Source organism: Lentinula edodes (assembly GCF_021015755.1).
Source record: "Lentinula edodes strain Le(Bin) 0899 ss11 chromosome Unknown C8R40scaffold_55, whole genome shotgun sequence".
NCBI lineage: Eukaryota > Fungi > Basidiomycota > Agaricomycetes > Agaricales > Omphalotaceae > Lentinula > Lentinula edodes.
In genome coordinates, this window is record NW_025764361.1 from 220,551 (window position 1) to 240,951 (window position 20,401).

The 20,401-nt window shown below is 45.4% G+C and overlaps 5 protein-coding genes across 5 annotated transcripts; 2 read left to right on the top strand and 3 right to left on the bottom strand.

Annotated features, from left to right (window-relative positions):
* Nucleotides 1-763: 763 nt before the first annotated feature.
* Nucleotides 764-9,108, bottom strand: C8R40DRAFT_1176752 (uncharacterized protein; the record flags this gene model as incomplete). Its single annotated transcript, XM_046232565.1, has 29 exons — nucleotides 764-886; nucleotides 966-1,316; nucleotides 1,369-1,572; nucleotides 1,610-1,659; nucleotides 1,718-1,930; nucleotides 1,983-2,018; nucleotides 2,079-2,372; nucleotides 2,451-2,464; nucleotides 2,512-2,765; nucleotides 2,817-2,860; nucleotides 2,913-3,656; nucleotides 3,705-3,738; nucleotides 3,795-4,016; nucleotides 4,074-4,138; nucleotides 4,756-4,954; nucleotides 5,773-5,886; nucleotides 5,941-6,114; nucleotides 6,163-6,376; nucleotides 6,424-6,500; nucleotides 6,554-6,846; nucleotides 6,901-6,968; nucleotides 7,022-7,205; nucleotides 7,257-7,376; nucleotides 7,424-7,572; nucleotides 7,624-7,986; nucleotides 8,049-8,195; nucleotides 8,264-8,737; nucleotides 8,779-8,882; nucleotides 8,932-9,108. 29 exons carry the CDS (start codon nucleotides 9,106-9,108, stop codon nucleotides 764-766), a joined length of 5,505 nt encoding a protein of 1,834 aa, XP_046080516.1.
* Nucleotides 9,109-9,569: 461 nt separating this feature from the next.
* On the top strand, nucleotides 9,570-11,916 carry C8R40DRAFT_1176753 (uncharacterized protein; the record flags this gene model as incomplete). Its single annotated transcript, XM_046232566.1, has 6 exons — nucleotides 9,570-9,681; nucleotides 9,726-10,143; nucleotides 10,199-10,595; nucleotides 10,659-10,817; nucleotides 10,867-11,431; nucleotides 11,483-11,916. 6 exons carry the CDS (start codon nucleotides 9,570-9,572, stop codon nucleotides 11,914-11,916), a joined length of 2,085 nt encoding a protein of 694 aa, XP_046080517.1.
* An 890-nt stretch (nucleotides 11,917-12,806) lies between these two features.
* On the top strand, nucleotides 12,807-15,875 carry C8R40DRAFT_1059406 (uncharacterized protein; the record flags this gene model as incomplete). Its single annotated transcript, XM_046225261.1, has 5 exons — nucleotides 12,807-13,049; nucleotides 13,098-13,394; nucleotides 13,447-13,795; nucleotides 13,952-15,361; nucleotides 15,433-15,875. The coding sequence occupies 5 exons, from the start codon at nucleotides 12,807-12,809 to the stop codon at nucleotides 15,873-15,875; spliced, it is 2,742 nt and encodes a 913-aa protein (XP_046080518.1).
* A 1,134-nt stretch (nucleotides 15,876-17,009) lies between these two features.
* On the bottom strand, nucleotides 17,010-19,101 carry C8R40DRAFT_1130958 (pyridoxal phosphate-dependent transferase). The gene is made up of 3 exons (XM_046229193.1): nucleotides 17,870-19,101; nucleotides 17,676-17,818; nucleotides 17,010-17,592 (listed from the first exon to the last, which is right to left on the bottom strand). Exons 1-3 carry the CDS (start codon nucleotides 18,915-18,917, stop codon nucleotides 17,134-17,136), a joined length of 1,650 nt encoding a protein of 549 aa, XP_046080519.1. The 5' UTR covers nucleotides 18,918-19,101; the 3' UTR covers nucleotides 17,010-17,133.
* Nucleotides 19,102-19,319: 218 nt separating this feature from the next.
* C8R40DRAFT_1059528 (uncharacterized protein) lies at nucleotides 19,320-19,712 on the bottom strand (the record flags this gene model as incomplete). The annotated part of the gene is made up of 1 exon (XM_046225271.1): nucleotides 19,320-19,712. One exon carries the CDS (start codon nucleotides 19,710-19,712, stop codon nucleotides 19,320-19,322), a length of 393 nt encoding a protein of 130 aa, XP_046080520.1.
* Nucleotides 19,713-20,401: the final 689 nt, after the last annotated feature.

Sequence of the window (20,401 nt, forward strand, 5' to 3'; positions counted from 1 at the left end):
GTGCTAAAGAGTAAGCTTCTCGCATTGCTTTCCATGCCAGATGGTGATGTGGTAAACTGATTAAGTACTGCATGTTCTTGAAGAAAAGGATAATCCGTCTGTATCGAATTGGCATCACTCCTGTTTCAGTGAACAGAACCTCCAAAGATGATCGCTTTTGGATAGACATCTGCAAAACCTGGGTAATGTTCGCCAGCTCTTGGGAGCATTTCCCAGCATTTCCCAGCATTCCCAGCCCCTAAAGCAGTGAAAGAAAGGGTACTGACTGGAGAGCACTGGAGAGCACTGGGAAGTGCTGGGAAAAGCTTCCAAAATTTTGAGCTCTTTTAGCGTAATTCACCCAACTATTCCACAGCTGGGAACAAAATACTTTCAAATGCGCAATCATTGCTTTATCAGATCCATATTGGGTAATATTTACAAATATTGGGATGATTACGTATTTACTGTCCCTGGTTATATCTGCACCCGCTATCCCGATCCCGCACCCATTATTGCGCACCCGCTATCCCGCTATCCCGCTATCCCGATCCCGCACCTGCTATTCTGCTATCCCGATCCTGCTATCCTGCTCCTGCTATCCCACTGTCCCACTATCCCACTACCCTGCCATCCCCACCATACCCGCTATTCATCTCACTAGGCCCGTCGCCAGACCATGCCTGCCTGCCACTGTACACATCCACATAACTACTAGGCTGATAACAAGATATCGACAAATATTGGTGAAAGTCTTGCAAAAGGAGCACATATAAACAAATTTCTATAGGGAATCCGGTTTATTAGTCTGTGAAGGGGCGATTATTAGTTGTTGGTTACCTTCCAAGGTTATGAAAGGTCGATATGATCTGTTTGAGTCTTCCCTCTCTCCAAATTCGCCTCCAAACTGAAGCATTTTGTTAGCATCAAATTATCAACATCTTCGAAACCAACCTGAAACTAAAAGCCCAAGATCTCATATTCACGTTAAACTTAGAAGCATGATAAGGCTCCCTGAGCATGTTTATAATCATATCACTGTATAGCTTGTGGTACTCGAGGTTTGAGGCTGTAGTAAAATCGATATTCTTGGCTTTTGGACCATCTTCGTACTTGGAGATACAATATCGTATCTGTAATATCAATAGTGAATTCAAAGTTGAGGCGACTTTAGGCAGATTCAACTCAACAAGCATAGAAGCTAAAACAATTGCTCCATGAGGAACCTCCGCCTTGAAATCATCTGGAAAGGTTTTTGCTAATGCTTTGTTACTTGTATAAAACAAAACCTTCACGACTTCTTTGAGACAGGGATGTGCAAAATTATTAACCCGTCCCTAGTAATTTTAAAATCAGGTATCACTTGAGACAAATATTGAGAAATTTTACGTTGGCATCTCGTCCATCTTGCAAGAAAAAACTTTTCTCCAAAAGCTTGTTCACATAAGCTACAGTTAAATCGTTAAGTTGAGAGGCATTGAAACCAGTAGTTGGCTCTTGTTCTTTTGGCAACGGTAAACCATAGTGGCTAACCACCATAGGTTCCGCAAGTCTCTTCAGAGTATTTCTGAAACTACTCTGGCTTTTGTACAGCTAGGCGGTAGTCAATAAACTTGAGATGAAGATCAACGAGAAGACTTGCAAAAGTTATTATATCTTTGCGGTGCTCTTTGATGTAACCTGAAATACAAAGGATCAAAATTATAGAAAACCGACAAAAAAGTTTACAATAACTCACCTGCTTCCACATGAAGGCCCTTTTCTCCTCTTTCCTCTATTGATCGGTCTAGACAATTCGCAAGTAGTGTTTCATGATTCTCCATCGTCAAAAAAGGTCCTTGAAGAACCATAGTTCTATGCATAAATAATTGTGAGCCCGCAATTACTTTTTTCACTTGTGGCGTATAGAAAGAGAGCTTTGTTGGATCTTTTGTAGAGTTAGACCTGCGTCCTAGACAAGATAGCCCATTCAGCATAGAGGTCAAAAACCTGGATAAACATACCTTTAGAAGCCTTTGAAGTATTTGAAGTATCCTGGTCTATTATGTCCAGCCAAAATTATTTCCAGATTAAAAATAATTGATATAATAGAAACAAACCTTTCGATGATGAAGGAATAGCCAAAATAGGTGAAACAGGATGAGCTGGCAGATGAGATACTAGACGAGAAGGAGATACTGGGCGAGAAACTGGACGAGAAACTGGACGAGAAGCTTGTCGGGACACTGGACGAGAAACTGGACGAGACACTGGACGAGACACTGGACGAGACACTGGACGAGACACTGGACGAGACACTGGACGAGACACTGGACGAGACACTGGACGAGACACTGGACGAGACACTGGGCGAGAAACTATACGCGATATTGGTTGCGAAATAGATCCTAATACTGTGTAAGTTACTTGTCGTCAACCTGGTCAAGAAGAGAGTGCAAACTGTTATGAGCGTTGAATTCAGATTGGGGTACTGTAGAAGCATAGCCTATAGTAGGAAACATCAGAATACAAACTCAAGAAGAGCAAAACTACCTGCGTTTATATTCCCGAGATGTTAGAGCGACATCTTCTCCGTTATTATCGGCATCCTCATCCTCAGCATCTGCATTCTCATCATCCTCATCATCTGCATAACGGTCATGTTCAAACTCAGCCAGTTCTTCGTTAATAAAGTCCTCTTCTGTAGTAAGAACATGGCTTTTTGAGTGAATCTTAAGAATTGCAGGATTCGGAGGCTTCGGAAGATTTCGCTTTCTCTTCTTGAGGACTTCGGTTTCTCCCTCCACCTAGAGTTTATATTAGATAACTGGTTTAGACAGGCTAAAGCAAAAACGTACAACAGGTTCTGGCACCTTTTGGGTATCTGAGTGGGGACTGTAAGCTTTCGTACTCAAAAATCAAAAAGAAACACATTCCTTTAGTCGCTTTTGAACCTGTTCCCTCTGAATGGAAACTCATTTGAGATTGTTCTTGACTTGGTATGTTGTCCACCGAAGAACTAGCATAGCCGACTTCTTTGTGGACCCCAACCAGAGCTTCCATATTCACACCATCTGCATGAGAAAAGGTGGAACTATCCCCTCGATATTCGTATCCACCTCCATATCCACTTCTGAATCCACCTCCGTATCCACCTCCGTATCCACCTCCATAGTCACCTCTGTATCCACCTCCATATCCACCTCCATATTCACCTCCGTATCCACCTCCATATCCACCAGTATATCCCCCTCTATATCCTCCCCCATCTACTCCCCGATAACCTTCTCCATAGCCTTGTACACCAGAAAGACTTCTTCTGAAGCTCATATTATGTCCAGCAATATATCCACCGTCATCAACCTTATTGCTTCTCCCTCCCTGACCATAGCTGTTTTCGTAGCCTCTATTATAATCTCCAGAATACGCTCCATAGTTTCTGCCATGGTCCCCTCCATAACCGTCAAGATTTGCGTTACCACTACCAAAACCTACTACGGAGCCTGGTTGTGAGCCATAGTAATGGCTTCCACCGCTAGAAGCTGTAGATCCTTGTCCCATGTTGCCGTTATAGTCAAAATCTCCTACATTATTTCCAGCGCGTATATCTTCGGGAAGTCTAAGGATCTGACTGTGATTGATACTTGTCGCTCTTTCATTCAACTGTGAGTCAACATCGAAAGAGTCACCTCCTTGTCCTAAGTAAACAAAATGACCGGTGCTTGATCCTTGAGTAATTTGCTTACCCGCGACAAAGGAAGTATGAGCTTGACTTTGATTCTATATTGAAACCGGTATAAGCTATGGTTTTCTTTCTGAAATTGGTATATTTCTACCGTATGGTGTTGTTCTCGAGCAATAACTTCTGCAATAGGTACTTTGGATGGTAGCGGAACTTGACGACTAGACAAAGGAGCAGGCGGAGGATAACCAGATGTTGGAGAAACCAAAGGCAGCATATTTGGAACAGAGGAAGAGGAAGAAGAGGCTGACGGTATTTCGTTAATTTTTTTTTGGCCCTTAGTTTGAGTGCTAGCCTTCTTGTTTCTTCCTCGTTTCTAGAGGAAGAAATATTAGCTTTTAAAGAGAAATTCATTATAGTTATCTAAACCAACTGGTTTTTCCGGTGGAGGTGCCATAGGATTGGTTACAGCGTCCTCGGGAAAAATAGTATTGGCCCCTTGAAGAGATAATCGTTGAGAAAGCAACATCTTATCAGCTGTTTCCAGCATTTGATTTGCATGCCCCCCCTTCCCTTTGTTTGTGCGGCTGCTTGACCTCTGGATATAGTAAGAATTTAAAAAAACAATTGGACGAAATCGTTTTCACCTCTATTTGAAAATGTTCAAAAATGAATGATAAATCAATAGAAAAACATACGAGGCAAAGGGGGGCCTGCGTTACTGTCAGGTCTCCTACTCATAAGCAAATAATTGAGCAACAAAGAAATGCAAAGACCAGTAAGAAGGTGGGTCACAAAGCGATGGTAGGTCCACAAAGGTAACGTGCTTTTTGGGACCCACTGTTTCTTTCCTAAGGCCGGATCTTCTCGAAATGCCGCCTTTTATGCCCAGAGAAATGTTCGACACAACTGCCTCTGACTTTCAGATCCACAAGTACAAAATAACTCTCCTATTGTAGAATAAGAACAAAATTTCTTTCAAAATACTATAGTTGATCCCGCCTCATTTTCTTCAATCCAATACGAGACCTCCTGTAGCGCCTCCAAAGCGATAAACTCTGACTCCTAAAAACCTTGTTAGAATGGGAAGCAAACAAAGGGCAGAAATAGACAACCTTCGTCAAAGTAGCAAATTTCGGTATTTTGATCTTTGAGACCATCAGTAGTAGGTGGGTGGGGTTCTGCCTCGTCTTCCCAGGGCTCATATATATCATCCTCATCATCATAGGTATCGTTGTAATCTAGCTCCATAGAGGGGGGAGTGTTAGGAGTCGCAGGGCAAGCTCCAACAGAGTTATCTAACAAAAGTAACATCTGATAATGTGCATGCAGATAGACGAATGACTCTCACCACATCCTTGGATCTTACTCAAGATTCCTTCCATTCGCACAGCATTTTGTCTGGCCTCAGAGCTTTCCATCTGAATTTTGCTTAGTCGACAAAAATGCAATTCCATTATAAGTTTAGTAATTGCGATTTTCTGATCTAGTGCTGCTTGCTCAGCTGAACAAAGAGCTTGTTGAGCGTTGGCTATTCTGAGAAGATAATTAGCTTCTTTTTCTGTCTTCAGAATGACCATAAGCCACAAATTTTGCCAGCAAAGGAAACTCTTACTAATGATTCGTAGGTTTCTCCTTCGCCATTGACCCAGGGATGATATGAAGATAGAGAAGATGAATCTGGAGGAATTTCTACTTGAGAATTGTTAATAATTAACAAGATTGACGAGATACTGTTGCACCTTTGTTGCTCATTTCTCGAACGTGTATGGAAGATGATAGAAGATACTGAAAAGGTTTAAGACAATAGGTACAAATAAAACAATTTGTCATTAGGTAAGATAACCAGTAATTATCTATTTAAAGTAGATATTGTCGAACCAACCAAACCCATCTTTTTGATAGCTTACTCCAGTTTTATCTGCATGAATAACTATGGAACCCCTTGTACCACTATAAGGTAAATTGAAATGGGTATACCTATCAGAATGAAACACCACGACATCTCCGTTACAAGTTTCCAACAAGAGCTTGGGTTCGTATAAACCTAGCTCACCTCCCTGAGGATTACCCACAGTGATACAGATGCAAGCTGATTTGTCGTTTTTGTCGCGGTGAGCTAAGGTACTCACATTAATGTTGAACACAATGCTCGTAAAAGGAGAAGCGGGGGAAGTGTCTTGTAAGGGAAGAAGATCAACGGTGGCAGAAATCTCATGAAAAGTATCGGGATGAATCTGTAAAACCTTTAAACTTACGTTAGAAATACAGAGTAACTCATGCAAAGAAGTTTTGCTCACCTTTTCTGAAACCCAACGTAACGTTTCCTCCAGACTCTGTTTCAAATCTTTGAAAGGCCCGGAAAATTTCTGAATGTCTTCAGAAGGATGAACCAGAAGCTGACTGTGATTCATCTTTCCTCCATTGGCGTTGACAAGATATAAAGGATGAATATCCTTAGGGGCCTCATATCCCTAGGATAACGTCAGAAAAATATAAGCAGATAATAGCAAAAAACTGACATGAGTTAAATAGCGTGTTTGATTTGTGAAATGAAGAGAGGAAAAAGCAGCAGTTTGAACAGATGAAGAAGGATCTTGAGGTGTGAACTGTGCAGTGGTATCGGACAAGCAGGCCTGAATTATCCTTTCCAAGCCTTCTTTCAGGTGTTGAGGCATAGTGGTGTCCAACATATAAAGTAAATCTTTGTTGTCATCGAATATCTGTACAACTTTGCTATTTTTGAATTAGTAAAAAGCGACGCCAAAGTTGAGACATCTTACCCTTCAATGATGTTTCGATTGAGCTTCAAGTACCTAGAGTCGGAAAGCCGTCCCAAGCTATCAAAACGTCCGTTCATCTGAAAATCTGTAGTATCAGAATCCTAAACTTAAGTTAAAATCATAAACCTACCTCGCTAGCGTAACTCTCCAAAGAATCAGGAGTAACACAATCTTGAGCTAGAGATCTTTCATTTTCCGTCCATTTGCTTCTACCTCGATAGTCAGGAGGAAAAGGTTCCTTAGTTTTGGCAGGTTTGTACGGCGTAAACAGAACTTGATGGATTCCTTCTGAATCTTGAGACTGGAAGCCCATACGATTAAAAAGAATTGAAATAGGTGGAACAGTTGAAGGCGGACTGAGGGTCTCTTCTTCAGAGGACAGTTCAGAAACTGCAGATGCATGCTGAGCAGCTCCTGTCTGTTCTGGAGAGAAGAGAAGAAAGCGTCTCTCCAAGGGAGATGTACTTAACAAAGTACGTTCGGATTTCATAGATACATCAAATTGCTTCCAGGCTTCCCAATCTCTAGGAAGAGATCTAAAGGTGCTAGAAGAATGTTATACGTAGATGTCTATAAGTCAGAGAAACCAATTACTCACTGAAAAAAGAAAGATCCAAAATAATTATCGTTTACCCGTAAATCTCCGCAATCAAAGGAACCAGAAAGGCCCAGATCTCTCAAAAGAGACCTATGATACAAAGTCGGTATTGAAATGGGAATATCTTTGCAAAGGTTAGCTAGAACTGGTATGAGGTTACACCTAACAATTTCTCCCGTAATTCCTGAGTTAAAAATGGGTGAAATGTTTGTGTACTTTCAAAACACAAACTTACCTGATGAATCGGGCGCTCTAATTTTATTGCACAGAGCTTGTATGACAGTTACTGAGGCTTTCTTCCTGAAATATTCATCTTCTCCTTTGAAGGCAATCACCAGCAATAGATAAAGTGACCCTGTATAAAGCTCAGCTAAAGTGGTTGAAACGTAACTTATAGCTTACCTGCATTAGCCAAGAATGCCCATCTACTACCAGCTGACATATAATCTCGACTTTTATGTTCAGGAATACTATGAGTTTGAAGAGACTTGTATACTTCAGAAGGCTTCGGTCGACGACTGTTATCTTTGAATTTCATCAAATTCAAACGACTATAACAGGTGAGGCCTAACCGTCTCAGAACATGGTAGGACCTCACATACCTATTAACTTTGGCAGAGAAGTAAAGCTCATGCAGCATACGGACAAATCTTGCTGTTCCGTCGACGTTGGCAGCTAAATCACATCGCCTGGCTATACTGACTAGCGAAGAAACAGCCAAGTCCTTGACGTTGTCTATCGTCCCCTCTATCATCCCCTTTAGATTCGACACCCAGCTCAGATAATCCTCGTGACCAATAGAGGTTCTGGTGCCAAATGAAAGTCTTGCCAGTTGCTTTGTAAGGTCCACCGAAACATCTTTAGAAGGTTGCGCTGCATGGTCCCCGACAGCAAAACGACCAGTGGTAGAGTCATCATATGAATACTGATCGATTCGACGCCTCTTCCTTGTACGTACACTTTTTCTAGGGCAATGAATAAAGGTAGGATCATCGGGTCCTCCGCTAGTTATTTCTGTTGAATTGACCTTGGTTTTCTGAGATCTACGGCGTTTTCTCTTGGGCTGTGGCTCTGAATGAGGCTCTGAACGTGGACAGGAAGGTGAATCTGAATGCGAGCGCGATTGTGAATCCGAATGCGAGCGAGATTGTGAATCTGAATGTGATTGTGAAGGCTTGGGTGAACATGGATGTGGACACGTGGGCGAATGTGGATTATGCCAGGGTGAACGTGAATGCGAACCCGAACGTGAACGCAAAACCGAATGCGAAAGCGAACCTGAACGTGAATCCGAGTGTGAACGCGAACGTGAATGCGAGTGTGAACGCGAACGCGAACGTGAACGCGAACGTGAACGCGAACGTGAACCCAAAGAACGTGAAACCGAATGCGAATGCGAACCCGAACATGAACCCAAACGTGAACGTGAACGCGAACGCGAACGCGAACGTGAACCCAAACGTGAACACAAACGCGAATGCGAACGTGAACGTGAATGCGAATGCGAACGTAAACGCGAATGCGAACGTGAACGTGAATGCGAATGCGAACGTAAACGCGAATGCGAACGTGAACGCAAATGTGAACGCGAGCGCGAATGCGAATGTTGAAGCAAACCCGAACCCAAACCTGAATGAGAACCCAAACTTTGACCCAAACCTTGACCCGAATGCGAACGTGGATTCGAGGGTGGATGGAACTGGGAAGAATGAGAGGCTGAAGATGGGAAGCTAGCATCAACACTAGCTTCTCTGTACCTAGGAGTAGACTGTGTTGCAGAGAGATTCTGCCTTAAAAGGCCCCTTTGACCTGTTTGACCTGCTTGACAACAACTAGGACATAAAGCCTGTCTAGAGTGAACCTATAATTGGTCAGATCAAAAGAAAGCAAAGGAAGTCCTAGATTATTACCTGGCTGACTCTTGGAGAAGTAGAAGAGGATGAAGTAACTTGAACTTGAGGATCACTGGCAGCAGAAGGAAGGACTGCAACAAGTTCTTGAAGGGCAAGAGGCAAGGTTTCTTCTCTGCTGATAAGGTAATTCTGCAAAGCCAAAGCCTGGGCTGCAGATAATCTGAAGGTAGACATTGCCAGACTTGAAGCGTAACGGCCGCGCTTGGATTGAAAACAGAGGAGAAAGAGTCTTATTAAGCGCCTTCCGGATTTGGAGCGACACTTGCAGCCAGCAAGTGTCGCTCCAAATCCGGAAGGCGCTTAATAAGAGGCGCTTATTTTGAAATACCTTGGACTTGGCTTTATTACCTCCACCACCTCTACCACCGCCTTCACTGCCTCCACCACCACCTCTACTGCCTCTACCACTACCTCCACTGCCTTTACCACCATCTCCACTGCCTCCACTGCCTCTACCACCCGCCTCCACCGCCTCCACCACCCGCCTCCACCGCCTCCACCCACCTCATCCACGCACCGTAGGAAGTAATCAGAACAACCGTGGAAGAACTCTTGTTCAAAAGAGAGAGTTCTTTTATGTCCTGAGAGATGTCAACGGGATTGTGGTACGAAGCGCACAACACAATATCAGGTGTATGGGGACTTCTGCTACCTCTAGTGTCTCACCTGCCTCTGGATCGTGCGGTGGATTGTGCAGTGGACTCGCGAGGTGGAGTCCACCACCTCCACCTCCTTCTAGACCATATGGTGGACCCGCGAGGTGAAGTCCATATGAGTCCGTGAGTCCACAGCCTCTACCTCCTCCTCCTCCACTGCTTCCCCTGCCTCTGGATCGCACGGTGGACTCGAGGTGGACTCGAGGTGGAGTCCACCGCTTCACCTGCCTCTGGATCGCGCGGTGGACTCGAGGTGGAGTCCAACCGCTTTACCCACCTCTAAACCGTACGGTGGACTCGCAAGTCCACCGCCTCTACCTCCTCCACCTCCACCTCCTCCCCTGCTTCCCCTGCCTCTGGATCGCACGGTGGACTCAAGGTGGAGTCCACCGCTTCACCTGCCTCTGGATCGCGCGGTGGACTCGAGGTGGAGTCCAACTGCTTTACCCACCTCTAAACCATACGGTGGACTTGCAAGTCCACCGCCTCTACCTCCTCCACCTCCACCTCCTCCCCCTCTCCACCTGCCTCTGGATTGCACGGTGGACTCGAGGTGGAGTCCAACCGCTTCACCTGCCTCTGGATCGCGCGGTGGACTCGAGGTGGAGTCCAACTGCTTTACCCACCTCTAAACCATACGGTGGACTCGCAAGTCCACCGCCTCTACCTCCTCCACCTCCACCTCCTCCTCCTCCTCCACTGCTTCCCCTGCCTCTGGATCGCACGGTGGACTCGAGGTGGACTCGAGGTGGAGTCCAACCGCTTCACCTGCCTCTGGATCGCGCGGTGGACTCGAGGTGGAGTCCAACCGCTTCACCTGCCTCTGGATCGCGCGGTGGACTCGAGGTGGAGTCCACCGCTTTACCCACCTCTAAACCGTATGGTGGACTCGCAAGTCCACCTCCTCCCCTGCTTCCCCTGCCTCTGGATCGCGCGCTCAAGGTGGAGTCCACCGCTTCACCTGCCTCTGGATCGCGTTTTTCTAGACCATACGGTGGACTCGAGGTGGAGTCCTAGTATCCGGCGCTTTCTCTGTCCTCAAGTTACACCGACGTCGACTCGCCCAAGTTGGCTTTCCCTTCTCCTCTTCATTATGTCCTAAATCGTAATGCAAGCGGTTGGTGGGATGGCGAACTGGAAGGTAAACGGGGCTGGTTTCCGAGTAACTACGTCAATGCAGACGTGAATCCTTTGGTAGAGGCAGATGAGGCAGAGACCGATATCGTTGTACGTTATTCTTTATATTACCGCAACGCCAGTCTGAAAAATATGCTAGCATCCATACCCCAAGCACAATCGCTCTTACTTGGCTTCCCCATCTCAACATGTTCGAATACCTTCAGCTAATTCTGACATCGAGTCTCATGTCCCTCCTGTGATGGTACCCTTACTTCATGGCCTCTCCCTTTTACAAAGTGCGGCGCGCTCAAATCGGATATCCCACTTCCAACCATCTACTGCTCGCATTATTTCATGCGTTCGGTCAGTTTTGTCCGCCACGGACACACTTCTTCGAGATGCCCCTATATTATGGCAATTTCCCCCCCTTGCTGACGAATGGCGCCTCATTTTGTCAACACTTGCATCTCTTGTGGCCCAGGCCAAACAAGCTTCTGATGAAAAGTTGAAGGAAGAGAATTTGGAAACAGAGGTGGAGGCAATGCTGAGATTGGCGCAGCAGGTTTTCACACTTGTTCAACGCTTTCTTGCCATTGTATCCCAGTGCGGCATAGCGCTGCCAACAAGGCATGATGCTTCATCACCTGCAGTCAACGTCAGAGTCCTACGAGACGTGAATATCAATTCTGCGGATGATTCGAATGACACAATAATGGCACAGAGTATACCGTTGATGCCATCAGGATGAACCCCTACGAAGCCTCGCGTGAAAGGTCGACCGGGCACACCAGGGGGAGCTGCTAAGGCAAAAAGTATGGGTGATCTAGGCAGTCGCGCAAAAGCAACAGCTGAGGCTGTACCCGCCGTTCCTCCACTTCCTTCGACTCGCTCAACTCCAGCTCAACATCAGCTCAATGGTAACCGGCATAAGGTTGGCGAGTCATCCGTCAGTAGCACAGCATCAACTTCCACTTCTTCTTCCGTGGCATCAATGGAGGCCCTCCCTCAGCCGCCTTTTCCTCGTGGTCCATGCACAATGGCTCAGGTCCTGCAAGCCCTGCGAACTACGCATGATCACTATTTATCTGCCATAGCAGTATTTGTTGGACACGACACGCCCATTCGCATTTGCGGTTTTCGCATGCATCAAGCATGGGTCAATTTCATCAAGCTTTGGCTAGATCTATTGGCGACCAACTCCCGATGATTCTGCGTTACCAATGCTGGAAGCTTTTACACGTAACGGGTTGATGACCATGTTCCCTGGTCCAGCGAACATATCATTGAGCATATCATTGATATGATCTACGGTCGCAAAGAGCAAAAAGACAGTGGGTTTAGCCCAAAAGGTGATCGCTCGAGGGATCCTGGAATGTCTCTCAATCCTCTGTCCGCTCCGCCCCCAACCCACCTCTGGACTGTATGGTGGACTCGCGAGGTGGAGTCCACTGCCTCCTCCTCCTCCACCGCTTCCCCTGCCTCTGGATTGCGCGGTGGACTTGAGGTAGAGTCCCCTGCTTCACCCACCTCTAGACCGTATGGTGGACTCGCAAGGTGGAGTCCTCCACCCTCCTCTACTGCCTCTAGATCATGCAGTGGATTTACAAGAGAGGGTTTGCGCTGGACTTGCCAGAGAGAGGAATTGTCCAAAACTGAGTGAACTGGCTTAGAATCAATATCTATGGCTGCAGTTACTAGTTTTGTAATGCTCCTAGTATTCATATTTTATTACAGAATGTAAACCTTTTACTTAAACTTGTTGACGCTTTCTTCCCAACTTCCAAGAAACAAGGTAATCCCACCTAGTAAGAGAGGCCAAAGATATTCCCACAGTTTGTTTATGTCAATGTTGACGTCTGAATCCTCTGAACACTAGTCCTCATGTCTTTTACTTGTCGCTACTGTGGGCATCTATGTAAAACTGAAGCTGGACGACATAGCCATGTCAAGCAAACACTCTGTAACTATAAGCCTGGTTTGGTACCTCTATCAACTTTAGCAGCCACATTCACCTCGGAAAATCCTTCCATCCCTTCAACCCCTCCATCGCCATCTCCTAGTTATGACTCACAAGGAAATTCCTCAATGGAGAGTTTCATGGATGTCGATAGTGGCGAAGCTACCTTGGGGCCATGTACAATATACTTTCCTGGTGCAGGTAAAGTTGTCAGCTGTGGGGCCACATATCTGGACGACTTCAATGATGATCGATTCTCTGAGGAGAGAAAGGAAAATCTCTACTATCCGTTCTCATCTAGACCTGAGTGGGAGATGGCAAGCTTTTTGCTCAATTCATCCCTTTCTATGCAAGAAATCGATAATTATCTTCAGCTCGAGCTTGTAGGTCTTACATTTGTATCCATATGATCTCTTAGCTGAACAATATAGACAAAACAGAATAATCTATCATTCAAGACAGCACAAAGACTGCATGAAATTACCGACCTTCTTCCTCCTGTTCCAAAGTGGCGAGCGAGAGTTATGAAAACCCCTCCACTCTATCCTTCCAGAACTCCTGTGGTCCTCTATTATAGAAACGCTGTTGAAGTTCTTCAGGACTTGATGAAGAGTCCTTTAATATGTGACTCCCTCAATTTCGCTCCCCTGCAAATATTTGAGGATTCCAGAAAATTAGTCCGTGTTTATGATTCCTGGCTATCAGGAAATAGAGCTTGGCAAATGCAGGTAAGTAGACCACAAATAAATATTGAGCTATCTATCTCAAATCAAAATCTAGAGCCAGCTTCCAGAAGGAGCGACTCTGTTAGGCACCATCCTATCGTCTGACAAAACAACGGTCTCTGTCATTACTGGAAATCGTGTAGCTCATCCCTTGTTGATATCGTTGGCAAATATAGATAGCGATCTATTGTCGAAAGCTTCTCTATATTTGTTTAATCTTCTCGCACTTCTCCCTGTTCCAAAATATATCGAAAGAAAAACCTCCGTGCGTGGCGTACTTGAAAACCGGCTATATCATGAATGCTTGGATATCGTCCTGGAACCACTCAAAACTGCTGCTAGTATCGGCTGCTTGATGAGCGATCCTGTAGGGCAAGTCAGGGTTTGCTACACTCCCTTGGCTAGTGCAATAGTTGACACACCAGAAGCCTCTTTGATCGCCTGTACAGGTGGCAAAACTTCTCCTTTCACCCGAGCGATTTATAAAGATTTTGGAGACGGAAAACTTCACCCTCCTCGTCTAGCTACAGCAACTCTAGAGGCTATAGATAGTATTCAAGCTCGGAACATTTTTCCTCAGGATCTTCCCGCATATCAAAGAGCTTCAGTGATTGCACGGACCAATGGTGTTGTTTCCCCTTTTTGGAGAGACTGGCCTCTTGCAGAGCCATGCGAATTTCTCACTCCTGAACCTCTACACCACTGGCACAAAATGTTTTGGGACCATGACGCAAAATGGGCTATACAAGCTGTCGGAGCTAGTCATATTGATTTTAGATTCTCGATACATCAGCCAATTGTTGGTTATCGCAGCTTCAAAGAGGGTATCTCAAGTTTGAAGCAGGTGACTGGTAGAGCGCAGAGAGATGTTCAAAGATACCTCATTCCCCTCATCTCTGGTGCTGTTATACCAAAATTCGTCGCTGCTCTCAGGGCGCTAATGGATTTTCGCTATGCTGGACAGGCACCAAGATTCAACCAAGCTTCGACTCTTAGAGTTCAAACTGCACTCAATGAGTTTCACGAAAATAAGGACATTATTCAGGACCTGAAAGCTCGTGTTAATCCCAAAGGAGTTCCTATCGTCCACTGGGAAATCCCAAAATTGGAATTCATGCAAAGTGTTGCGCCCAGCATTTCTGCCTCTGGACCCATAATGCAGTGGACAGCAGACACTACTGAGCATGCTCATATTACTCTCGTGAAGGATCCTGCTAGATCTGGAAATAATCATGACTTCGAAGTCCAGATATGCAGACACTTAGATCGCCAAAGTAGAGTCAGGAGGTTTGATCTGGTGACAGCCATGGTAGACGCTGGAGTTGACTTCCGTCTCGATGATATTGAGGGTGATGAGGGTAGAGGTGATATAGGACATGATAGAGAAGAAAGAGATGAAAGAGACGAAGAAGACAAAGAGGTTGACGCCAAGATATCATCCTCAGAAGAACTGATGACCCGCCTTCACCCAGTATCCCAAAAGCTGTTTGGCTCATTCCGTCCCAAACAGAACTTCTTTTTGAAGGCGCGTCTGTTGAAGCAGGATGCCTCAGCTCTTCTACCTCTTCGTATCTTTACAGATAATATCTCTGGAGAAATCTCAGCATTTAAGGTTAATCGTGATCCTGACCTCAAAACGCTAACAATAGAGCAAGTCAGTAACCTCTATTCTCTTCCCGACTTCTCTGGGGCTTGTCTCGATTTCCTGGAACGGATTCAAGCAAAAACACAGACTTTTGTTATAGGGGGCAGACGATCCTTGAATCAGTCGATTTCATTACCCTTTACAAGAGTGAAAGTTTGGTCTAGGATCCGTATCCAAACAAAGACTTACTTCAACACTGATTTACTTGCGGATTCCCATACTATATTTGCGGCCCCTCCTAGCCCTGGCTGGGAATTTGGACGACAAAATGCTGCACTTGTTAATATCAATTCAAGCTTTGAATGGCCAAGGAGTTCTTTGGAAGGTGGGCTTAATACCTAGTTTGTTGTATCCGTTGTGTCTATTGGGATCTAACTGCACTTGTTTCCCTTCTAGGACACTGTGTTGTTTTGGTGAAAATAATCTTTACCGTCGCTCAACCTAGAAAGCCCTCTCCACCCGTGGATGGTACTCATAGGTTTTTGGCTTACTGTGAACGGTTAGATGTAGTAAATCAGCCTCCTCCACCTCTTGAGTATCGAAGTCTTCCTGGATATAACGCTTGGCCCTCACACTTTCCTGATTATTCCTCAGGATGCTTTATCCTTAAAAGAGCTAGAAGAGCCGATGGCACTCCTTTTGGTGATATTATACCTGTCTCTCAATTCCGCTCTTTGGTGGATATTTGCCCTCGTTATAGAAGTACTCCTCATGCTTCTTTAACAAGAAGTTCAAGCCAATACCATAGCGACGAATTTTTCTTGAATAAATATTTCAACAAAGAACTCTTTTTTACTTTAGATAAAGTCGATCCTTGTCTTACCAGTACAGTAAAATAGTAAAACTAACTGAAGAAGAGTACTACTAGGCGATTATGGAGGTCCAAGCATTACATGTTTATGTTTATGTTTATGTTTATATCAACGTTATTCCTGTTATTTCCATGATTCCTTTCTCTTCCGTCAATTTTAATTTTAGTCAGTTTGAAAGCATCCAAAGCAGCTGAGAGCATCAACAGCACTGAGAGCACTCAACAGATACTTCATGATGAGATTTTTGCTGGGAAGCATTGGGAAATGCTGGGAAGTGCTGGGAAATTTTTACCCGAAAATCCAGGTTTTGCAGATGGAGAGAGCCCTTCGTAGAAAATAGTGTTGTACTTCTTCTAATTGCTCTCTGTGGGACACTACCACATCCATGATAAACTCAGACCCACTCTTTAAATATGGGTCTACTCTTGCCCAGTACATAGTAATCATATCCTTAATTGGCATGTCATTTCCCACAAAAGTTTTAGCATGAAGCACAGCACCAGCAGCATTCTTGGCCTTGTCTGCAAGCTTCTGATAATTGTCCTTGTATATACCTCCCTGACCAGTCTGATGATGAACTCCAATATATTTCAGTTTCTTTTTCTTTTGCAAAGGTTTGTCATGCAGCATAAAAACTGTGTCTGCATTAGCTTCCTGTCCAAACACTGTGATCATACATTTAGGTACAGAGACTTCGAAGCCTGTGAGGGATGCATATTGTTCAAATTGTCTAAGTTTTGATTGGATACTAGAAGGTGTTGTACTAGCCATTCCTGTGTCATCTGCTTGTAGCATATGGTTCACATGCTTATCATGAAGGACAACATCTGTTGGGTGCTCTGTCACTTTAAAATCTGCAACAACCAAATTGAACAAGTTTGGTGAAACCGGACTACCTGTGATGACCCCCATATCACCTCCAAAAGGTTCCGAGTGAGATCCGCAAACTCTAACCACATAAGCCATTTTTGCATAGAGCATACGTAACCAGTCTATCATTGGACCTTTTACATCCATCGAGAATAGTTTTATCCACATTACAGATCGATCTGTAGAGGGAAATGCATTTGTCCAGTCCATGTATGCAAAATATAGTGGGGTTCCCAGAGATTTAGCCTTATCTAGCTAAGTAAAAGTGGCAGAGGTGTAAGTTCATATAAATGCCCGAATTCTTAAATTCTACGGAGTAAGTACTTTTTATCAGTACACCATACGTATATAGATCTAATTCTTCACATTATATACACATTAGATAGAATCCGATTTGAGTGATTGTTTCGACCAATTACAACTTGCTTTGTGTCTGCAAAGACTCTGTTGTAAGACTGTTCTTCGCCTGCTCGGTCCATGCCCTCGCCCATTCAACGACGCCGTTCACTAGAGCCTCAACGTCTTTCCTTGTATTCCCAGAATGTAAACACACCCTAACGCGTTCCTTTCCGCGTGGAACAGTGGGCCAAGTGATAGGACGCGCGTTCATACCTAAGGTAAGGAGGTGCGCGGAGAGAGGACGAGGGTAAGGAGTGAGAAGTGGTATGATCGGCGCTGGAGGATGTAGAGAGTCGGACGACGATGATACTGAGGAGGGTAATGCAAAAGGGTTCAGAGTAGATGAGGATGTACGGGCGGAAGGAACGAGATGAGGCGGGAGGCAAACAAACTCTGGTGATATTTTAGCCTGTTCAAGCTCGCTTTGCAAAAGGCTAGCAAGATAGGAGGAGAGAGCTAGAAGATGCGTTGACAGCTACATCACGAGAAAGATTGGGAAATTACAAGGGTCGAATTTCCATTAGCCAGAGTTCAACTTTGTAGATGTCAATAACATACCTGCTCTGTTTCCCCCTCAACCATCAGATCAAATGCAGCCTCGACAAGGACAACATTTGGATGTGCGAGAGCAGTGGTATAAATGAGCGGACGAGCATAGTTAATGAGGTAGGATGTGAGAAGAGGGGTGGTTAATAGGATCGCTACAAAGAAAATCAATGACTTTCAGGCTAGAATGCAATACAAATACTGACCACCACTACCGGCTAAAGCCTTGCCAAAAGTGTGTAATCTTGCTAGCACTCTACACTCTTCCTTACTATCCATGTCACTCTCTGATACACCCACACGGCTACCTAAACCACCGTCGAGTCCCAATTGGCTGGCTCTTCCGCACCCTGGACGACGAGGGGGACCATAAATTCCCGTAGCATGTGCCTCGTCTACAATGAGGTATCCATTTCGCTTTGGAAAAAACTTGGCAAGGAGTCTATTGATTTCCCGTAATGGAGCAAGAGTGCCGTCCATGCTATAGAGTGATTCCACCGCGACAAAAAGGGATGAAGTTCCGCTTCGTAGCCGTTCTGCTACTGAAGCTGAAGTATTCGATGGATTCGTGTCGTTCAACAAGGATTCAAGTACAGCACAGAAGGATTCGATGCTGTTGTGCTGAAAGCTTTTGACACAGTCCTGGGTTATGCGAGATGCCTTGACACCATCCCATACACTTGCGTGAATGTACTCGTCCAATATAATCAGATCTCCGGGCTGAGGAATGCACGTAAAGAACGAAACATTGGCATCAAATCCTGAGTTGAACAGAATTCCAACCTGCGGTGTGTCGTACTCGTTTCGGCTCGGCCTTGAGAGTACACTTTCTAGCCTGCGTTCAAGGCGGTGGTGAGCATCGGGATTGACCAGCAATCTCGAACCAGCGGAACCAAGAATTTGCCCTCTTTCCTTTACTGTGATCTTTTGTAAGAAGCGCTCGCGCAGAAGAGGGGAGGTAGATAGCGAAAGATAATCATTCGATGTGAAATCGATCAGCGACTGTTTCCCCAGCACGCTGGGCTCAGGTAACCTTCTCCGAATTGACCTAGCTTCTCGGGATGCCAATGCGGCGTGTAATTTACTTCCCAAAGATCCCAGCTGGTAAGACTCTCCCAATGGGAGCATCGATCTGCCTTTATCACTAGTGCTCGTCCCCAGATTGCTCTCCGTCTTCATCAAGGGCATCACGTAGTCTCGTACTGTCCTTGTCGATTGTTTTGAAACCGTGTTTAATACACGGCCAGCATTCATCCACAGTGATCAAGCGGGGCAAGGGGATGAGAGTCGGGACCAGGTTATGACTTGGGGAGAATAAAACGCGTCCGGAAATTCTTGGGGTTGGGGATGAGCATAGAAATTTTATTCGCGCTGTAGAATACTTTCGGGGTTGTCGGATTTATACCCGCATCGGCGTTAGAGAGGTTACTACACAAGATTCTTGTTTCAGTACATGCGACGTAGTTTTACATATTTGTAGTTGTAGGAAGTTGTGGTAATAAGCGGAGAAAAAAAGTACATGCAAGCAGATGGATGTGAGAAGAGACGAAAAGCAAAATTGGTTGAATACAGTGACATACAGTGCATGAGTTCATATAGGTAGAAAGATACTGAGATATGTATGTAAAACAAAAAGGATGAATAGTTGGAAAGCAGTTAGTCAAAGAAACTCGGAGTATTCGATTTGGTCAAAAGACTATTCAAATTTCTCACCACACTCCCGGCACCTTCTTTCACCTTCACCTTGTCTTCCTCAATAACCTTGGGCAACAACTTTGTCTCAAAGCGATCCGGATGCCACCTCCGAATCTGCTCCTTAATGCGATCCTTCTGCGGTTTATCCTTCTCAGGATGATACGGCGAAGACAGATACGCATAGACAGCGGCGTAAGTAATATCCTCCGGTGACGAAGGTTTGTTGAGCATAGGCCAGGGGAACACGTCCCACCGCAGCTCAGTATATTCAGGGAGTTTCTCCCAGAGCCGAGCATGGTGTTCAAATGTCTTTATGAGTTCATCTGGTCCTTTGACCTGGCTCGATTTCGCCATTCGTTCCCGCTCCTTTCGTTCCTGCTCCTGACGAAATCGTGCCTGCTGAGCCTGGAATTGTTCCTCGTGGCGCCGTTGCCACTGTTCCTCAGTTATAGGCGTAGCGGACGAAGATGTTGATCCAGCGGCTCCGGTAGAGCCGCTGCGGGGTTTCGGAGTTGGAATGCTAGAAGCAGAGGATGGTGGTGGGTTTGAGGTATGACTGGCACTCGCCGAGGCACTGGAAGATGTTGACCGGGTTTTCGACCATGCTGGGTTAGTAGACCAGCCAGAGGCAGAGGCAGACGTTGTGCTGTTGCTGCGCTGGGCAGTATTTGTCCCGCCGTTAGCATTAGCACTAGAAAGAGGTGTGTTTGGCTGTGATTGATAACCAGGGGAGGTTGACCCAGTCCAATTTTCCCAAGCAGCGGCACTGTCTTGACGTTTCCTATTCCGTATCTCTTCCTCACGTCTTCGAAACTCCTCCTGTTGAGCCATTTTCTCGGATTCGCGCTTCCGTGCCTCTTCCTGACGTCTCCTCTCGTGTTCCTTGCGTTTAGCTTCATCCTCAATCCGCATTCTTTCATTTTCCTGTCGCGTTCGATTGGCAGTGGCATGTTCCTCCTTAAGAGCAGCAGCTTTAGCCACTTCCGCTTTACGTCTCTCGTGTTCCTTCCAAGCGATGTCGCTCTCGATACGTTCCTGCTCTT

Excerpts from the sequence above, each read along its gene's own strand:
- C8R40DRAFT_1130958 (XM_046229193.1), bottom strand. The coding sequence starts at position 18,917 with ATGAATGCTGGCCGTGTATTAAACACGGTTTCAAAACAATCGACAAGG. Across the intron at positions 17,819-17,869 it reads GGCTTTAGCCGGTAGTGGTG|CGATCCTATTAACCACCCCT; the intron begins GTCAGTATTTGT and ends TTTTCTTTGTAG. Across the intron at positions 17,593-17,675 it reads TTGAGGGGGAAACAGAGCAG|CTGTCAACGCATCTTCTAGC; the intron begins GTATGTTATTGA and ends CTCGTGATGTAG.